General features: G+C 44.4%; 1 protein-coding gene across 1 annotated transcript in view; it reads left to right on the forward strand.

Moving 5' to 3' along the window:
* The first annotated feature begins 5,844 nt into the window (after positions 1-5,844).
* Positions 5,845-20,926, forward strand: part of AKR1A1 (aldo-keto reductase family 1 member A1) — a 39,286-nt gene continuing 24,204 nt past the window's right edge. Inside the window, exons 1-2 of the mRNA XM_006117319.5 lie at positions 5,845-5,997; positions 9,531-9,626. Of these exons, the coding sequence (XP_006117381.3) occupies positions 9,537-9,626 (90 nt within the window). The 5' untranslated portion in view covers positions 5,845-5,997; positions 9,531-9,536. The remainder of the gene's footprint in view (positions 5,998-9,530; positions 9,627-20,926) is intronic.

Genomic DNA, 20,926 nt, shown 5'->3' on the forward strand with positions numbered 1-20,926 from the left:
TTTCCGGAAAACTGTTCCGGAAAAGGGCCAGTGTAGACAGCACAGATTTCTTTTCCGCAAAAAAGCCCCGATCGCGAAAATGACGATCGGGGCTTTTTTGCGGAAATGCGCGTCTACATTGGCACGGACGCTTTTCCAGAAAAAGTGCTTTTCCGGAAAAGCATCCTGCCAATGTAGATGCGCTTTTTCCGGAAATACTTATAACAGAAAACTGTTCCGTTATAAGCATTTCCGGAAAAGGATGCCAGTGTAGACGTAGCCATGGGGTATGTCGATACAGTGGTGTTATTTCGGAATAACTTTCCGAAATAACACAGTCTGCGGCTACACGACAAGCTGTTATTTCAACATCATGTTGTAACAGTGTGGAGCTGGAGGACTTCTTACTCCACCTCCCATAACTCTCATTTTAGGAGGCGTAAGGGACGTTGCCATAGCTGAAGTTGCATAGCTTATTTTGGCTATAGCCCAGCTGTGTAGACATGCCCATGGTGATGGAGTCTTCACCATTTGTGACATGAGTGCACGGGTGCCATTTAGGGGGGCTGGTTTCCTACCACAGAAAAACACCCCCACCTCCCCTCCAGCCAGAAATGGGAAGAATGCAGGCAGCTTTGTGTACTCCTCTCCTCTCCTCTCCTCTCCTCTCTCATTCACTCACCAGAGTGAAAGGAATGCAGGCTCCCCAAGCACAACAAAAGGGCCCCTGCCTATGCTACTGAAGTTTGGCTCCTGGCTGAAATCCGGAGCAGCTGGGTTAAGTCATTCTTAGAACAATAGCACACCAGAACTGGAAGGGACCTCAAGAGGCTATCAAGTCCAGTCCCCTGCCCTCACAGCAGGACCAAGCAAGAACAGAACTGCAGCAGCAAATGCAGAACACAAAGGTGAGCAGTCATGGTGCTTGGTTGCTACCAGTGGCTTACTCTTCTCCCCTCACCAGCCAGCCACAAGCTACCTATGGTGTTGTTCCTCTTCAGGCTCAGCCTCACTGATTGAAAAGATGAAGCAAAATGCAGGACAATGTAGCACTTTAAAGACTAACAAGATGGTTTATTAGATGATGAGCTTTCGTGGGCCAGACCCACTTCCTCAGATCAAATAGTGGAAGAAAGTAGTCACAACCATATATACCAAAGGATACAATTAAAAAAAATGAACAAATATGAAAAGGACAAATCACATTGCAGAACAGAAGGGGGATGCGGGGGGGGGGAGGAAGGAAGGTAAGTGTCTGTGAATTGATGACCACATATTCATTCTGCTGATGCCATTATTGGACCTAACCAAGTGAGTTATAAGATCAAGAACACATATTCCTGCGCATCCAGAAATATAATCTATGCTATCATGTGCCGAAAGTGTCCGTCTGCTATGTACATTGGACAAACATCTCAGACACTTCGCCAAAGGATTAATGCCCACAAAACAGATATCAGACAAGATCACAAAGAGAAAACAGTTTCTTGCCACTTTAACCAGAAAGGACACTCTCTAAATGACTTAGCCACCTGCATTCTGCTACAAAGACCTTTTACATCTGCACTTGAAAGGGAATCCTCTGAACTGTCATTCATGTTAAAATTCGACACTTGCCAACAAGGACTTAACAAGAATTTGAATTATCTCACCCATTACCAAGACAGTTTCCCCAATTATCACCTGTAATACCATTAACTCACAAACATCCCACTCTCCCTACCTTTTATATCATCAATTCACAGACACTTACCTTCCTTCTTCCCCCTCCCCCTCCCCCCCCCCCCCCCCCGCATCCCCCTTCTGTTCTGCAATGTGATTTGTCCTTTTCATATTTGTTCATTTTTTTTAATTGTATCCTTTGGTATATATGGTTGTGACTACTTTCTTCCACTATTTGATCTGAGGAAGTGGGTCTGGCCCACGAAAGCTCATCATCTAATAAACCATCTTGTTAGTCTTTAAAGTGCTACATTGTCCTGCATTTTGCTTCAACTACCCCAGACTAACACGGCTACATTTCTAGCATGATTGAAAAGATAGTTCACTCTTCTTCCCCCCCTTCTTTTCTCTACCAATAGGAATGCAGAGGTGTATCTGGGAGGTCCAATAGCAGGGCTGGGTGCTCCTGTAGCACTTTTTTCCTCATAGGTTGCAATGTTACAAAGGTGGGGAGGAAGCCACTTGTGGCACCAGTAGACAGGGCTGCTCAGGCAGGGGAGGGAGTTGCTGCCCCTTGCACAATTAGGTTAGCCCAGCTTTGGATGTTTGCACTTCATTGCAAGAGCAGCAGAGTTAAAGAATGGTCACTGGGGGACTTTCCCTGCTAGAAACATTGCTTAAACTACACTTATACTTTCCCCCTTTTTCCCAAGTCTCCAATTTTGAGGGGAGTGGCAATACCTGGAGGTAGCCATCCGTTCTTCCATTTAGTTCCACTTGTCTGTGAGATGTTTCCTTTTGACTACAAAGGGCTTTGTGTCAGGTTACCAGGGCCCATACAAATGGTAACACACAATTATTGATTCCTCAGCAGGTTTGCAATTGCACTTTTTAATTCTAGGACTTTTTTCCCAGAACACCTTTTAAGGAGTTTCAAAAAGATCGAGTAGTTCCATGATACTTTTAGAGATTATCGAGAGAGAGAGAGAGAGAGAGAGGGAGAGAATCATGAACTTTTGTGATCAAAACCCATTTTTTCAGATGAGATGAAACTCATAATACAATCTATCTATCTATCTATCTATCTATCTATCTATCTATCTATCTATCTATCTATCTATCTATCTATCTATCTATATTTGTTAGTTTCTAAGGTGCCACAGGACAACTCATTGTTTAAAGTTACAGACTAAAACGGATACCCCTCTGAGACTTTTAAGGAATTGTTGGTCTTTTACATGTGCAGAGACAAATAAATGCTGCCTTAAGCAGCCAGTTATTTTATATCTATATGTTTTCTGTGCTGCGTGTCCTCCTTCTCTTCCAACTATAAGTAACCTTACCTCCTGTTTACTTTTAATATTTCTGAAGGTAGCAGTCTCCCAAACTTGAGTACCTTCAGTGACTTTCATGGAGGTGATGTTCACTCTCTCAAAACCTTTAGAGCAAGCAGCACAACAGGAACCTCCTTCCAATCCTTAGTATTTATTCATAATTATTCATATAAACCAGGGGTCTCCAAACTACGGGCCGCGGGCCGGATGCGGCCCGCAAGGCCCTCTCATCCGGCCCGTGGAGACCTTTTTGTCTACGGAAACAATTTTGGCATCCAGGAAACAATTTCACCATTCACACTAATACAGGTGTTCATGTGTAGTGTATCAATGTGTTATTAAATAATAACTGAATAAAATAATATTAAATAAATAATTAAAAACAACATCCATGTTTTGATTGTTTTTTATTTGGACCTCAAGTGTGTAGTTGGCCCCCGAACTGCTGTTTGATAGTTAATGCGGCCCTCGGGCTGAAAAGTTTGGAGACCCCTGATATAAACCATTCAGTGCACATAAAAAACCTAAGCCAAGATGTGGCTGACAATTTATTTGCTAGAGATGTATTCTGTTAACATCCATTATTTAAGTAAACTCTAGACAGTTGTCCTTTTTTAAAGGTATAGACTAGGATGTAAGAATGTAGCTGTGTAAACAGGTAACTGATAAGCATCAGCTCCTTTACTCTGTTTGGAAGAGACAGAATGCACCATGGAGAAGTGTGACCCTGCTGATGCCTGATCATTCTGGGTTTGAACCAACTGAATACAGCAAAGATGAAAGAGATTTCAGCACAATGGCATTTTGGTGAACTAACAAGTGGAGCAAGGCAGAGCTGGCCCAAGGTACGGGCCAGCCGGGCTACCGCCCGGGGTGCCCCATTGTAGGGGGTGCCGCCCGGGGCTGCCGGGCCGGGTGGGGGCAGCACTGCGCATGCTTCGCGTGCCTGGGGTGGTGCCACGCATGCACCAATATTGGACAAATAAGCCATGAAAGAAGTTGCAGATCCAGGCACAACTCATAGATTATCACTGCCACTGCTTACCACCATCCCTCGAGATGAATGGGCCATATATAATACTTATCCCAAAATCCCTGTTGCAGTTATAAATCAGTGTTTCCATTATAACTCCACCTTACTTCCCAGATCCTCAGCTTTATGAGTTGGTTGTAAAAATGGAGTGTGTGCAAGGTCACAGCTGAATGTGATTCTCCTCCGTCATGGCCATTTTTAATTATACAAGTGCAAGGAACACAGGAATATTACACACTCACGTGGACAGCTCCTGTTCTCACTGCAATCAGTTAAAAGTTTTGCCATTGACTGGAGTAAGAGCAAGACCGTACCTACACAGCATTAATCTATATACTTGTACCAGGTTAACCTTGATGTGAACCTGCTTAAATAAGGAAACAGATTTGAGGATGAGTAAGTTTCAGTAAAATCTGTCTTTGTTTTCCCAGTAAACATCCTCCTTTTACTGCCTCTTATTGCAAACATTATAGCAGGAAAAGGAATGAAAAACCTGAGATTCGTTTTTTTCTGGAATGGTAATATTCAAAACTCTGGATTTAAATAGTGTAAGACTTTTGGTGGGGGAAAATATCTCCCAAAAGTGAGAGAGAAGTTGTTGGGAGAGGAAAAAATAACAAAAACAAACAAAAAAAATCAACAAAGACTTCTGGAAAATACATGCTCAAACAACGTGTTCCTTACGGAGGTCTATGGTTTGTCTTCTTGTGTTGTTGTTTTGAAACCCTTCCTTTTAAATAGATGGGAGCAGTTTGTTATCCTGTTGAGGTAATTTTTAACCTTTTCTATGAATCTGAAAATCCAAACAGTTGGAAAGAATCCCGATGAAGTCAGAAGCAAAGAAACAACAAAAGCCGAGAGGCTCTGCATTTAAACGATTAACATAATAAACTGACACTAAAATGATCCAAAGTGCATCTAACAGTCTTCCATACCATTCCTCCTTTGATGTGCCTAGTCTCCTGTGACTGAATAGTGATTTCCCAGGTTGTTTGTCATAGAGGGCTTGTTGCTCAGGTTTATAACTACGTAGGCCAATCAATTGCTTAGCCATGAATTTGGAGGATGGGGACCAAGAGCTGTGTCACAAATTGTGACAGTCTGGCCGTGTCCAGACTCAGGGGTTTTTTCGGGAAAAGTAGCCTTTTCCCGAAAAAACTTCCCCTGCGTCCAGACTCAAGCCGCGTTCTTTCGAAATTATTTCGAAAGAACGCGGCTTTTCTTTCGATGGCAGTAAACCTCGTTTCACGAGGAAGAACGCCTTCTTTCGAAAGTTCCTCTTTCGAAAGAAGGCGTTCTACAATGTAAATAGGGCTTCCTCGAAAGAGAGCATCCAGACTCGCTGGGTGCTCTCTTTCGAAAAAGCGGCTTGCTCTTTCGAAAGATCCGCCTGCAGTCTAGACGCGATCTTTCGAAAGAGGCTCTTTCGAAAGATGCTTTCGAAAGAGCCTCTTTCGAAAGAAGCCTGCAGTCTAGACATAGCCTCTGAGTGAGAGACATTTTGGAGGAAGAGGAAACACTGACAATTTTTCCATCAGCAGAGGAAGAAATGTTAAAAAGCAAAGCCCTTCTTCCAAAAGAAAAAATAGCTTTAAATGCAAAATCTCCCACGACAAAATTCTACATGCAAAACTCTCAGCGGCAGGATGTAAAGCTGGTTTTAACTCTAGTATTTGAATCCTTTTAAAATCCTGGCAGGGTTTTGCCCTGATAGGGCATCCCCCTTTGTCAATTTCGGTGCTACCCTCTCCGATCCCCAGCAAGCTTCCAAAGGCTGCTGTAGAAGTTGTTGTGTTGCAGTAAGGACTTTGCAAAATAAGGAAACACGTTAATAAATGTGCATGCTTGAGCCCCGAGTGGAAGGAAAATCTGCTGGCTCTGACTGATTCAAGAAAACCCGGAAACGGAAATATAAGGCTGAGAGCAGGGGAGAATTGTTGCATTTTGAACTCCTTGCGGAAACAGAGACGGTAGAGTAACGTGTGTGAGGTGAGTTTCCTGATCTGATTTCCTCAAGCTGATTTAATTCCCGTTTCTATTTAACCCGCTTTGCACGAGGCTGGTCCGGGTATCCCCGCGGTGCGGTGGGACGATTTGCAAAAGTTGTGTCTGACTTGGACTGAATTGCAAAGGGACGCTGATAAATTTATGTAATTTACATCTCTGGCAATTGCTTTAGACTCCTCTTCATGGCGTTTATTTTACTTTCACGTAATCTTTGACTCTTTCCCTTTAACTTCAGTTTTCCTTCTCCTGGCCCTACATACATGTACAGAGAAATACACCCTGTTTATTATTCCCAGGAGTAACCGTAATTGCTTAATTATATATTAACACTTTCATTTTTTGTCTTCATTGCTACAAAAACTGTTCTCTATTTTTAATTGTAAAAATAACTGTAGGCAGCTGAACCTTTTTATGCTCTTCCTTACAAATAGCGATGCCTTTAAAGCAATTCATGTGGAGGGAGACATCTGGACAGAAAAATGCTAGAATTTGACTTATGCTCCTCCCCTCCTACTGACTAATTGTATCCTGTATTCTGTGGAGTGGGATAATTTTGTACTTGTGTTCTACCAACAGTTACTGATTATATATGCAAACCTTGCCTTTTGGGTTAAAGTTCTGAGTTCGGGGTGAATTGTATTTATTAAAATGCAGCTCAGCTAGCGTGTTACTTATGCTACTGGCCAATACAGTTAAAAGAATACACAACTATAATTATAGCTTTGGTGTAAATAGACCTGTCTTTTATATGTAGGTAGGTGATTTGAAAAACAAGTTCTGCCATTCAGTCCCCATTCACTCTGAGCTGTAACTGTGCAAAGGCAAGGGTCTGAATAGCAGGACATAGCAAAATATGCCTTCTTTCATCAGTCTCTCAATGCAGGGAAATTATCGGGAAGAACTATTGCAGAATAAGCTATTCCCGAATAGCCACTGTGGAATAGCTTGTTCCAGAATAGATATTTCATGTAATTTTCTCAAGTAAATGAGTCTTGAGCTAATGCTACTCTTCGTGGATCTTTACAAGTGCATTTACCCGCACTAGGTAATCTAATTGTTATAGCTATGTCTGTCCCGGGATATTAGTACCTCATTCACTGTCTTGTGCTATCTTTTTATTGGACCAACCTCTTTTGGTGACACAACTTGTCTCTCTAATGTGGGTAGAATTTAATTTGCTCCCATAGTGGTGCTTCCCAAACAAAATAACTTCCTCAACTTTTGCTGGGATCAGCTAACAGGCTTTGAAATGCATCCTGAAACATGATTTCCTTTAACAGTTCAACCATAAGAACACCATTAGCACATGCTGCAAGACCTTCCTCTTTGATAAACATTTTCCACCATCAGCAGAATGCTCATTACGTGCCTCCTTCTCCTATAACCAAAAGTAGCAGAAAGACTGCACACAGTCCAATAGGAATTTTGCTATGCCAAACTTATACCCTCAGGAGCGCTTGAATACTCTGGCATCAACCTTGTTGGATAATCCTAAATTCTCTCTTCTAAATCAAAATTACATCTTGCATTATTTTTCCTCTTTTTCCAGCAACAGATGACTACTATTCCTATAAACAGAAGTGGTAAATTAAGCCTCTGGTCCTGTCTACACTGACAATAATAGGTCCTGGATTTAAAGTACAGATGCAACGTGTTTTTTATCTGCTCACCAAACTCTTATTTCTAATAGAATCCATGTTACCATTCAGCTGTTGGTGGGGTGAAACATTCTTTCGTGATTGTTAAGGAACTGTGTCCAAAGGGGAGAAAAGTGATAGAGATGCAGTCGTGTTAGTCTGGTCTAGCTAAAACAAAAGACAACTATGTAGCACTTTAAAGACTAACAAGATGGTTTATTAGGTGATGAGCTTTCGTGGGCCAGACCCACTTCCTCAGATCAATTTGTGGAAGATTGTTCCCAAATTGATCTGAGAAAGTGGGTCTGGCCCACGAAAGCTTATCACCTAATAAACCATCTTGTTAGTCTTTAAAGTGCTGCATAGTTCTGTCTTTTGTTTTAGCAAACGGGGAGAAACGAAGGCATGATGTGGGTCTCCTTGTATCTGTTCTAGTCCTCAAACTCTTGCCCGCATCAAATAATTTGGACAAAATCAGATACCACTCCCCAAATTCAAGCTGTTGCAGGAGCAGGACTACAAGCTGCTCAGGTGTGTAACTTCATTTCTGAGGAGGTGAAATGCCATAGTTTTGACTGCTGCAGGATTTGGCCATAAGCTCTGCAGAAGCACTTTGTAGTTAAGCCTGAAAAATGGCTCTCTAGTTTTGTGTTCTCTCTGCTATTCTTCTTATTAATTTCTGGGATATTATGGAATCTCTTTTCACCTGAGCTTGTGTATTCAGTAGAGGTAGTGCCAGGTTGCTGCATTGTGTATTCTGACATCCTAGGATGCAGTTCTCTAAGGCTGTGTCCAGACTCAGGAGTTTTTTCGAAAAAAGTAGCCTTTTTTCGAAAAAACCTCACCTGCGTCCAGACTCAAGCCACGTTCTTTCGAAATTAAATCGAAAGAACGCGGCTTTTCTTTCGATGGCGGTAAACCTTATTTCACGAGGAAGAACGCCTTCTTTCGAAAGTTCCTCTTTCGAAAGAAGGCGTTCTTCATTGTAAATAGGGCTTCTTCGAAAGAGAGCATCCAGACTCACTGGATGCTTTCTTTCGAAAAAGCAAGCCGCTTTTTCGAAAGTTCAACGTGCAGTCTAGACGCTCTCTTTCGAAAGAGGCTTGCAGTCTAGACATAGCCTAACTGTGGGTTGGGTCCCAGTGCAGATTCATGGGGACGCTACTGTTTTTATTTACCTGTCCCCATTCTGAAAGCTGACCATTTTATTCCTACTCTATTTCTTGTCTTTTAACCAGTTACTGATTCATGAATCCTCTGACTCTTATCCAATAACTGCTTATTTTGCCTTTGGTGAGGGGCATTGTCAAAGACTTTTTGAAAGTCCAAATACACTGTATTCAGTGGATCAGCCTTGTCCACATGTTTGTTGATCCCATCAAATAATTCTAATGAATTGGTGAAGCATGCTTTCCTTTTATAAAAGCCATGTTGATTCTTTCCCCACAAATCATGTTAATCCATGTGTCTGATCATTTTGTTCTTCACTGCAAGCTGGTTGAAATTACCTGCCTGGTTAGGTTTATTGGGCTGTAATTTGCCAGGATCACCTTTGGAGTCTTTTTAAAAAATTGGTGTTATCTTCACTATCCCCAAGTTATCTGGTACAGAAACTGATTTAAATGATAGGTTACAACCCACAGTGAGTAGTTCACCCAGTTCTGAAGGAACTCAAATATGAAACTGCAGAACACCATCTGGTCTTGATGACTTATTACTGTTTAATGTAGTGCATGTGCCCCGAAAATAGGAGGGAGGGAGACATACAGCCATGCAACATGAGAGCAGAATTGGGACTTTGTGTTTTTGTTTATGGTGTAGGATACATAAGCTGTTGCAACTTCCTAGTTATAATGGAAAAATTAACTTTTGCTTTAGGTAAAAATGTCTTCAACATGTGATTTTGTTGTGCTTCACACTGGGCAGAAGATGCCTCTTATTGGACTGGGGACGTGGAAAAGTGAGCCTGGCCAGGTAAGCTGTGGACTTGCACGTGGTATAAACAAATGCTGATTTCAATCTGTATGTTTGCCTTATGTGCACATGAAGCACTCTGATTTTATGGGCTGTCAGTGAGCGTTTCAGTCTTACAAAGTAGATGTTTAGGCCCTAAACTTTAATATATGTATGTGCTTAACTTTATGCAAGCAAGCCCCCTGAAGTAAATGGAACTACTCACTTATGTGTTAAGCATGTATATTTGCAAAATTGGGGCATGAAGTCACAATTTGATATTCCATCCATGTTCAACAAAGCATTGAAAAGCATTTGATTAATTCACGCTGATGTCAATGTACAAAAGTTGATGCAAATGTCAATGGAACTGCAGGGTCTGACTGCCGAACGGGTGTTTAAAGAGGAAGGGTAGTTCTTCTCCAAGTGCTTGCTCGTGTCAATTCCATTTTAGGTGTGTGTGTGCCCCCACACGCACAGTTGTGAGATTTCTGCCATAGCAGTGTTGTGCCCTCTCATTTCCTTCTTACCACCCATGATGGTTGATTGGAGAGCCTCGTCTTGCATCACAAGAGCTGTAGCAATTTTCCTAACATAGACTGTTTTGTTCAATGTTACATATAGTTCATTGTTGTTAGTTAATAGAGTCCTGGATGGGTCTTTGCCTTAAGTGGGGCATGCCCTGTTAGCCCAGCTTGAAGTTGTGTTTAGCACCCAGCAGCAATGCCCATCAGTGATCGGCACAACAGTTGTCTCAAGTGTCTGGGGGGAAGTGACAGGCAGGACGAGTGTTGTATTAATAAAAACTCCGGCCCTGGTACCCAGAAGAAGTGGGATATCTGCTTGAAGGCTCTCCTAATGGAGGTGGCTCTTCATCCCATGTCAGCACTTGGTCAGCTGTGGAGGGCTCGAAGTATATTGGCTTCGGTGTGTAGTGCACCACCGGTGCCTGACTTGACCCGGCACTGCTCCCCTTCACTGGTGCCTAGGAAGTGGCAGAAGAAGTGGAACCCCTCAGTGCCAAAGGACAGAGGGCCTGTGGGCAAAGGACCTGTGTCAGGCCATGCACCCGCTTTGGAGCTGCAGGGGAGCACTGCTACAATTGGCCCCCCAGGCCCAGCCAGGGACCTTCACCCCACTGTGGATAGCCACAGCGGGTCCCAGCCTAGAGTGGGCTCTTCAGTGCCCCAAGCGGTTCCAACAGCTAAAGTGCAGAGCTGACAGGCCCTGCACCAGGGAGCTGAGATGGCTCTGCCCCTGACACTGAAGAGCAAGTCCACCAAGGTGCAGCAGCAAGGACTGGCAGAACACCCCCAGGTCTCCTACGCTGCGGCCTGGGATCCCGGCACTAGGCCTCAGCTCACCAGCCAGAAGGCTTACGTCCCCAACGAGATCCCTGCCGACTGGGCGGTCCCTTTGACATCGGTTGCCATCCTGCTGAGGCCACTCGGCATATTGGCACCACTCTCGCTCACCCTGGTGCAGTGGGTTCTGTCCAGCATGGCTGGAGCGGCCCTGCCGTGTGATGCGGAGGGCTCTGCCTGGCCTGGCCAGAGCAGCACGATGGTAAACGTACTGTTTAACCAGTTAATTTTTCATATGGGATTTTACATCCCTAATTGCTAGGTTATATTAATGAATGTGAGGCTCTTGATAGTACAGTGATGGTGTCCGTAGAACTAATTAGATCAACATTACCATTTTAATCCATTGTGGATACTTTATTACTATCCAGAAGTTTGTAAAATACCGTGTGAGTCATTGTCAGATTCTGAAGGGCAGTAGCAGCAGGAGGGGCTGAGGAGGCAATGTTTCCATTTCTCTCTCTCTCATAGGGACAAGGCCAATCCAACCGCTCAATTTTAAAATGACAGCACACAGGATTTCAAATCATAAGAATATGTTTATTTGATTAACACCATTCCTCCGAGAGCCACATGTTGGACAGCACGGATTTAGAATGACAGTAAAAATACTTTGCAAGTCCTCCCCACATTTCCAGTTTCAAAGTCTTTGATTTAAAAAAAAAAAAATAAATAAAGCTTGGGTCCACTGATCCTGTCATTCTGCAGACTGTTACAACCACCTCTCAAATTCAGTTTATTCTCCAGCAATGGGATGCCATCCAAAGTTCAAATTCTTCCAGCACTCCAAAGATCTTGCATGACTTGAACTTTGAGCAAGGTAAAGAGGAGACTGTGTATGTGTGTTGTTTTTAAGGAACGCCATTCTAGTATTTATCTGGAGAGAGAAAAATCAATAATGTAAACCCAAGAGTGTTTATTGATGTAGCACATATTTTATTAGGCTTTAGGAAATCCTACTGAGTTCCTTTCTAGATTGTTTGTGAACATTAGTCTCTTAGGGTCTGTCTACACTAGCCCCCTAGTTCGAACTAGGGGGCTAATGTAGACATACTCTTAGCAGTCCTTTGACTGTGGAATTCCTTACCGTGAGTGAGCGAGATGAACCTGTTCTGTATTTTTTTTTTTTTTAAGGGCACCATGTAAAATGCAGCCCTTTCCAAAATAACGATTGGCAGTGTCTGTCTTCTAGAGCAGCATTTCCCAACCACTGATCTGTGGACCAGTGGCAGGCTGCGAACCTCTGCCAAGCCATGTCCCCAGCTGCTAATGAGCCCGGCCCACTGGAGAGCTCTGTTCCCTATAAGGTGCATGCCTGCGCACGCACTAAAAATTCTCCTACCACCCTCCCATGGTGAGTGGCGCTGTGGACTGTCCCTTCAGGGGCAGCCTCACCACGACCCTGGTTCCAGCTCCAGAGTAAAATATTAATTTATGTCCAAAACAAAAGGTTTCAATGTTGTCTTTATGGTAGGGCTGGGGAACCTTTTTGGGTTGGGGGCCACTGAACCACAGAAAAATCAGTTGGAGGATCTCACACAACTGAAAGGCAAAAAACAACTCCCCTCCCCCCCCCCCCCCCAATAATGTGGCCTTTCCAATACCTCACTAACCTGGCACTCCAGCCCCATGGGAAGAGGAGAGGGGGCAAGGAGGACTATGTTTCAGGGTTTCCCATAGGCCAGATTAACTCATTTGGGGTTAGTAGATTTTGTGAGCTCTCCTAGGCTTTGGGGTGAGGCCAAAAGTGAGAGGTTCAGCGTGTGGGAGGGAGCTGTCAGGAAGTGGGATAAAGATGGGGGTGAGTGGGAGGTCTGGGTGGGAAGTAATGGGCTGGAAGTGGGGGTCTGGCTGGGAGTTTGGGTGCAGAAAGGGGTGATGGTGTGAGATCTAGCCAGGAGGGAGGGTGCAGGAGCAGGTTAGAGGTGGGTGATCTGGAAAGGAGGGAAGGTGCAGCAGCGGGCTGAGGGTAGGGTGTCTGGCCAAGAGAGAGGGTGCAGGAGCAGGTTAGAGGTGGGTGGTCTGGAAAGGAGGGAAGGTGCAGCAGCGGGCTGAGGGTAGGGTGTCTGTCCAGGAGGGAGGGTGCAAGAGCAAAGGAGAGTACAGGAGTGGGCTGGGAGTGCGAGGTCTCAGTGTCTGTGTGTGCATGAGGGGAATAGAGGTGTGGGGTCTGGGTATGAGAAAAATGAGGGATGCTTACTGGGCTTCACCCCCGCCTCCCTCTTCCCATTGCTCCCAAGCATTGTACCTCAGGCACCACCTCCTGCTGTTCCCATTGGCTGCATTCTGGCCAATGGGAGCAGTGTGGAAAACCTCCAGGCAGCACATCTGCGAGCTGCAGTCCTCCCAGCCAGGGAGCACGGGAAGCCACTTACTCCCCCTTCAAGCCAGATCTTACGGCAAGGCTGAGGGCTTTTTCCCCCTCCACAGCAGTAAGCCGGCACTGGCACTCCAAACTTGCGAGGGGAAAAGGGAGGCCTTAGGGCTGGAGCCTACAGGGAAAGGTTCGGGGGGGCACCTGCAAGACAGCTGTGGACCTCAGTTTGAGAATCCCTGTTCTACGAGCATAGGCGATTGGACGCTACAGTAATAGGCTCCATAGATATACCTGTCATTAACAGACGTGTCGCTATAAAAGTAGCCTGCTTAAGTGATGCCATAGTCCTTTTGAGTGGAACAAGTGCTATTTTTAATTTCTGTAGATGGTGTCTACATGCAATGATGATACTGTTTAAAAATGGTTGAGCATGCTGGATGTGGTGCGGCGCTTTTTTGTTTCTGTGCGGGGTCAGAGAGCAGCCACCACGCCTACTCTTGGTGTTCTGTGCTGTTATTTAGCTCTAGCTGACCTCTAAAGAGCCCAGCCAGTGTCGCTTATGCTGCTAAGCGTAAGCATGATTTTTATGCTTTAACTTCTAACTTCCTTGTGCCAATGTAGTAAAGTTGTGTAACAGCACTAACACCTTATGAAGAGAGCTGATAAGCCTTGGAGGGCTGTAGGCATGACTTAGACAGGGTTATTAGTGCAGTCCAAGGCTTTGTTTACACTGCGGGCTTTTGCTGGCAGAGTATGCAAATGAAGTGCTGATTATGCAAGTGAAGAGCGACAAAATGCTAATCTATTTGAGCCGTTTTTGTGCAAGGGGTTTTTAGAGGCATAAGGATCTTGCACAAAAAGGGGTTTTTGCGCAACAAGGAAACGTCCACACTGAGTGTTTTTGTGCAAAAACCCCTTGTGCAAAAATGGCTTGAATAGATTATGCAGATGAACAGTGACAAAATGCTGACCAGCACTTCATTTGCATACTCTCTGCCGGCAAAAGCCAACAGTGTAAACATTATTAAGCGTGTTGCAAGCGTTGGTCCATTTATTTGCCTTGCTGAAATAGAGACCCACTCACTCACAACATTGACCTCCTGTGGTCTGGCAAATCCTCTGTCCAGCAGATCAGGTCTGGAGATGGTGGACTTGAGAGGTTCAGCAAGTACTCCCCTTCTGACCCAACAGGGCCCTCTTGGCACACTCCCTTCACATCCTTCTTTTGAGGTTCAGAAATAAACCACTCTCATCTGGAGTCTTTAAATAATATTCCATTTCTTCTGTGGAATTATTTATTTTAATCACCTTTCCCAACTATGGCCTGAGGGGATTTCCTGTAGGGCTTCTCCCTGCTTGGCACAGCAAGTCTGCAGCACTTCCTGTTGGCTGTGCTTGTTATTTGAGGTCACTTGTGGTCTCCAACCACCACCTTCCCAGGTGGACACTTCTTCACTTTAGTTGTTTTCACTGTGGTAGAATTGCTCAGCAGGCAGTAACTTTACACCACTTGTGTTCTTATGCATTATGGGGAGGCAGACTCGCCTTCTGTCTGCAACGTGCATCTACTGCATTCCTCATACATTTGTGCAATTACACACTTATCTTGCTCTATTCCCTTCAAAAAGTAGTTTTTAAAGCTACCCCATTTTCCTGATCATGTCACTAAAACTTTCATAGTCTATTCTGTCACTTTTAAAGCATTGAAATTCTTCATAAAGAACCAATCTTTCTTGTGAGAACTCCCTGCATTCTGTATCTGGTAATCAATTGTTTAACCTTTTGTACTGCATACGTAACTCTTTCTCTTTTTATAATATCTTCTTTCTCTTTGCTCCTTGGTCCATAGTTCTTGCCATTAAAAAAAAAAAATTAACTAAACTTTTAAATTCCTGCTCACTCAAAGGAATCTTTATATATATTTCTCCACTTAAGGAAGCAAAAAAGGTTGTTGTTTTTTTTGTTTTTGTTTTTTTTTTGTTTTTGTATCTGTCACTTCGTTGCCAGGTATCGCACCATTTGATAGTCCATACTTGCTCACACCCAAGAATACTATTTCTGTTGCCAAAAACAGTATTTCATTATTAGAATCACTCCTGGTTTCTGAGAGAACCCTTTTAATTGCCTCTACACCTAATAATGACAGATAAAAGAAAACAGCTGTGGTTAGGGTTGCCAGGTGTCCAGTTTTGAATCGGACAGTCCGGTATTTGAGCTTTCTGTCTGGGAAACAAATTGAGGAAAATATCGGATATATAAATGTCTGGTATTTTCTAATTAAGTTTTGTTATTATCATGAGTATCAGTACGTAGTTGCATGCTGCCTGGCTTGTAGACATGCTCACACTGCATGAGCATGTCTACCAGCCAGGCGGTACACAGCTATGCAGTAGAGAGGAGGGGGGGCGGGGCCAGGGCGGGATGGAATCCCTAAGTCCGGACTTGCCCGTATGCCCCTCCGGGACCGTGCACGGGATGGGCAGCACCCCCGGATCTGCGTGCGCCCAGGCCAGCTCTGCTCCCTGCCGGCCGGTCCGTTCCCTTCCCTTCCCTTCCCTTCCTTTCCCCCCCGGCCAGCCCCACTCCCCGCTGGCCAGTTCCCTCCTGGCCAGCCCTGCTCCCTGCTGGTCAGTATCCGTCATCTCCCCCCGCCCCCGTCCCCCCAGCCAGCCCCACTCTCCCCGACTCCCTCCCGGCCAGCCCTGCTTCTTGCCGGCTGGTTCCTTCCCCTGCTCCCCCTGACCCACTCTCAGCCATCCCCGCTCCCCCCTACCCCACAATCCCCTCCTGGCCAGCCCTGCTTCCCACCAACTGTTCCTCTCACCCCCCGATCTCCCCTGGCCAGCCCTGCTCCCCCCGACCCTCTCCTGGCCGACCCTCTCCCCACCCCAATCTGAGATCAAGTGTGTCCGATATCTTTTTTTGAAATCATCTGGTAACCCTAGCTGTGGTAGGCCATACATCTCTTATCTGGTTTAAGCCAACATTTATTCCCATCAATTCAGCTGTTATAATAGCTTCAAAATGAGAGATCATAGAGCTGGAAGAGACCTCAGGAGGTCATTGAGTTCAGCCTCCTGCCCAAAACAGGACCAACTCCAACTAAGTCATCCTTTTAGAATTTGACTCCTATTTCAGAGATGAAAAAGACTTTCCCCATGGCTCCCTATTCGGGCAGAAGAAGGGAATATTTACCCCCCCCCCTCTTTCCTAGAGCAGATCCTAGTTGGTTAGGAGAGGGGAGCCTTCCCCGGCCCTCTCTAAGACTTCTTGTCCTTTGTTCATAGGGGGATAATAGCACACGTTTTCCTCAGAAACAAACTATTTGCCCAGCACTGCTTCCTCTTTTCCCCCCTCTCTCCCTCTGCCATTTTCCTAGTACAGGCAGTCCCCGGGTTACATGGATCCGACTTACATCGGATCCCTATTTACAAACGGGGTGAGGCAACCCCGCACTAGCTGCTTCCCCCCAGCAGACCAGGGAGACGCGGAGCGGCTTTTCTCAGCATACACCTCAGCTTGAGAATAAAGGACTGAGGGAAGTGAGGTGTGGGAGAATAAAACTGAGCTCTGGAGAAATGTTTGGCTAGAGTTTCCCCTACAATATGTACCAGTTCCGACTTACATACAAATTCAACTTAAGAACAAACCTACAGTCCCTATCTTGTACGTAACCCGGGGACTGCCTGTACATCAAAACTCACAAACCTGAAAAGACGAGTGCTGTCTAAGAGGGATTGTCTCTCACCCCCTCAGGCCCTACTATCCTTAAAGGGAGACAGTGTGCCTCTGTTACACTTAGGCAGTATCTCTATGCCATCCGAGTTTAAGCTGCTTTGCAGCAGTCTTGTCAGTAGCATTTTAGTCATTTTACAGCAGTGTTTTTTAAACTTTAAAACCGAGGAACACCAAACAATATTTTTTTAGGAGGAACACCAAGGATTTTTTGTTGACTCCCCAAAAAGGGGGGGGAAGGGTCAGGGGACAGTTATTTGGGGAGAGGGCGGCGGAAAGGGTTGGGGGAAGATGAGAGGAGGGGGGGGGGAAGTCACCTCCCTCTTTAAGGGTGACCATTTTGAATTCTGTTCTCCACAGCACACCTCCAACTGCCTCTGCTTAAACTGTGTTCCACAGCAATCACTGTTTTACAGACTGATAAAGTGAGTCAGACTAGGCTCAGAGCACATAACATCTATTTGAAAGCCTTGAATCAAACTCTGTTTCCCTGACTTCCTATCTTATGATCTAACTAGCCTCTATGCATCCCAGAACAGATAGAAGAAGTTTAGCAAAGTACAGTACTTTGAAAATTTGGGCATCCCAATCTTGGTCGTCCCCTCCCCCTCCCCCAAAGGAACTAGGATTGTCTTTAGATTTTGGCTAAATCGCCACCAGATAAAGTTTACAGTAACACCATTCAATTAAACCTTTCAGTACATTTCAAGTACAGATTTCTTGTGATCCCAGCTCTGATAATCTTTCTAGTCCTTCCATTCCTATTCATTGCATGCTATTCCTGTATCAACCATGTGATTTTTTTTCATAGCCAAATCTTAAATTGTATCCTACAAATAAAAGTGCTGTAGCATCTCAGTAGTGAAGCTATAATTATGTATTTGTTAGTTCTTCCTGAGCTTGTTTACTGTTTTCCAATCTGTTTTTTTTTTTTTTAATTCTTTGTTTAAAAATGCAAAAACGGGTTGCTTTTCTTACCTACCTTGCCAAATGCTGGGAGGAGGGGAAGTTGGTGTTTTGTGATGTCACCTTAGGAACGAGATGAAAAGATTTTTTTGTTTTGTTTTGTTTGAGCAGACGAGAGCACAATGCAGTACTGTCTTATGAAATAACAGCAGGCATGAGATCAAAGATAAATCTGTTCACGTAGTAGCATCTATCAGTAAGAACATGAATAGCATGGACTTTATGAGCGCCTGGGTAATATTAACCCTTTCCTACCTTACTTACTTTCTTCACACCAGTCATGACTGCATAGACCTCTATCATATTCCCCCTTAGTCACTTCTTTTTCCAAACTGAAAAGTTCCAGCCTTATTTATTCGCCTCCTATGGAAGCTGTTCCATACCCCTAATCATTTTTGTTGCTTCCTGTAGCAGTGGGAGGTACCTGGAGGTGGCTCTGATTTCCCCTGCATAGCTGCTCTCAGGGGGAGGAATAAGTCTTGTCCCTCTGGAGTGTGGGGACTAACAGCTGGAGTTTGTGGAATGGTAGGTGTCCCAGTGCCCTCCCCTGCCTTGCTAGTTTTCACAGTGGAGGGCTTATTTCACTGTCTGCCACTTTTTTTTTCAGGCCCTGTTTATTGTCCGTTCCTTTCCTAATGATTCCCAACATGCTGGTAGGTTTTTTGACTGCTGCTCATTGAATGGGTGTTTTCAGAGAACTAGCCACAATGACTCCATGATCGATCTCTTTCTTGAGTGCTAATGGCTACTGTAGACCCCTGACGTTGTATATGCATAGCTGGGATTGTGTTTTTCAATGTGCATCACTTTGCATTTATCCGTCACCCAATTTTTGTCCTTGGGCAATAGCTTCCTTTGCGGCTACAGGCAGCCCATAGTTACAAGGTATTTGATCCTCTAAATACTCCAGTCAAACCTGTTTCTCTGAAATGCTTGTTTCTCTGACAAAATAAGAACTAACTGTGTTAACCAGTTTTTCGGTCACAATAATTCGTTAATATTTGGGCAGGGCCGTGAAAAAAATCAAGCACTCGATGGAAGCAGAGTGGTCTAATGGATGGAATGTCGGCTGGGAGTTGTCAGAGGCAGGAATAGAGAGGCCAGGTCTCCCTCTGGCCTGTTCATCTTCTGACTGTTGTTTCCCTCTCCTATAAAATGGAGCTGCTACTGTTGTGAAGCTGTAGCAGCCAGGAATTATTAACAACACTGCTAAGTACTATTCTTATTCTTTAACCTAATTTTCAGGTTAGAAATACTTTTACTCCTTGGAGTCTTTCACTAGACCTCATTAGCAAACCCGGAAACCTGGTTAGGATGTTTGCCTTTGTGTGAGACCAGTGACTCACCCGTTTCAAACTGGAAAGCTTTAGTAGCACTCAGGGCAGATAACATACATGGAAATATCTTGAGTAAATCTGTAAGCCTTGTGAGATGACTGGTCCTGGTTTCCGTGTGGGAAATTTAACTTGCACGTGTTGGCAGGAGATGGCACCCCTGTGTTTATGCTGCCGTGTAAAGACATGTCTGGAGCATGTTGTCCTTACACACTGCTTGCTGAAAATCACTTTCTCTGGGGGGGTTCATATGCTGATTTGAATGTGACTGTCACAATTTCAGGGTTAACTGAAACCCCTTCCTCCTGGTTCTTCCTTAAGGGCACCCACTTAAGCTTTCAGGTGTCACCTCTCTTGGACAGAGACTCCCTCCAGACCAGGAATTTAGACTTCCAGTCCAGCCTCTTACTGTGATTTCTCCAGCAGGTATGATCAGGGTTCAGTGCCCATGGGTAGCTGTTCTCTAGGGGCTTCAACAATATACATAAAGTCCTGCACTGATACAAAATTTGGACCCATATCCATTTCATAGAATACTAGAACTGGAAGGGACCTTGAGAGATCATCAAGTCCAGTCCCCTGCCCTCACGGCAGGACCAAGCACCATCTTGAGATCATCCCTGACAGGTGTCTGTCCAACCTGCTCTTAAATATCTCCAGTGATGGAGATTCCATAATCTCCCTAGGCAATTTATTCCAGTGTTTAACCACCCTGACAGTTAGGAAATTTTTCCTAATGTCCAACCTAAACTTGCTTCTTATCTTATCTTAGAGGCCCAGGAGAACAATTTCTCCCCCTCCTCCCTGTGACATCCTTTTAGATATCTGAAAACCACTATCCTGTCCTTTCAGTCTTCTCTTTTCCAAACTTAAACAAGCTCAGTTCCTTCAGCCTTGCCTCATAGCTCATGTTTTCTAGATGTTCCACAAACATGGTCCATGGATGTATATGTTTTCAGGGCTCTAAACATATATCTGTTTCCAACCAATCTTCACAAAGCAAAAAACCATTTCTTTTTGTGTACAAGCATTACAGAGAAAACCTATTCAAAACATTAACATTCCTATATGGAATGTAAAAGTTTACCAGAGGTTACCCCTCCAATTTTCCCAACACTTCAGCAAGATTGGAACCCCTGGGACAAATGTTTGTTTGCTGGATCAGAAAGATCAGCCTTATATTATGAAAAGTACTTTCTTTGTCTGATCCCTGAAAATCCCAGGTTGAACTGGTACATGAATACCTTCCTGAGGTGGTATCCCTATGGGATTGATTAGACTTTAAGGATATATCTACGCAGCAGAGGTGTGTTTTTTTTTTTTTTTTTTTTTTTGTGGAAAAACAGCAGTTTTTCTGAGAAAACTTCAGTTATGTCCACACTGCAATTACATTCTTTTTGAGGGGAAAAAACACTGAAAGAACAGAGGGTATTTTCTGACATTGGTAAACCTCTTTCTATGAGGAAGAAGCCTTTTTTCGGGGGGGGGGGGGAGAGCTCTTTGGAAAAAGGCGTGTGTGGATGGGGAAGAGGGATTTCCTTCAAAAGAAGAGGAAAAAGCACTGGTGCCCTGGTGGCCATTCCGCCCATAGTAATCACAGCTTAC

The sequence above is a fragment of the Pelodiscus sinensis genome, chromosome 9 (assembly GCF_052426305.1).
Source record: "Pelodiscus sinensis isolate ZL-2025 chromosome 9, ASM5242630v1, whole genome shotgun sequence".
Taxonomy (NCBI): Eukaryota; Metazoa; Chordata; order Testudines; family Trionychidae; genus Pelodiscus; species Pelodiscus sinensis.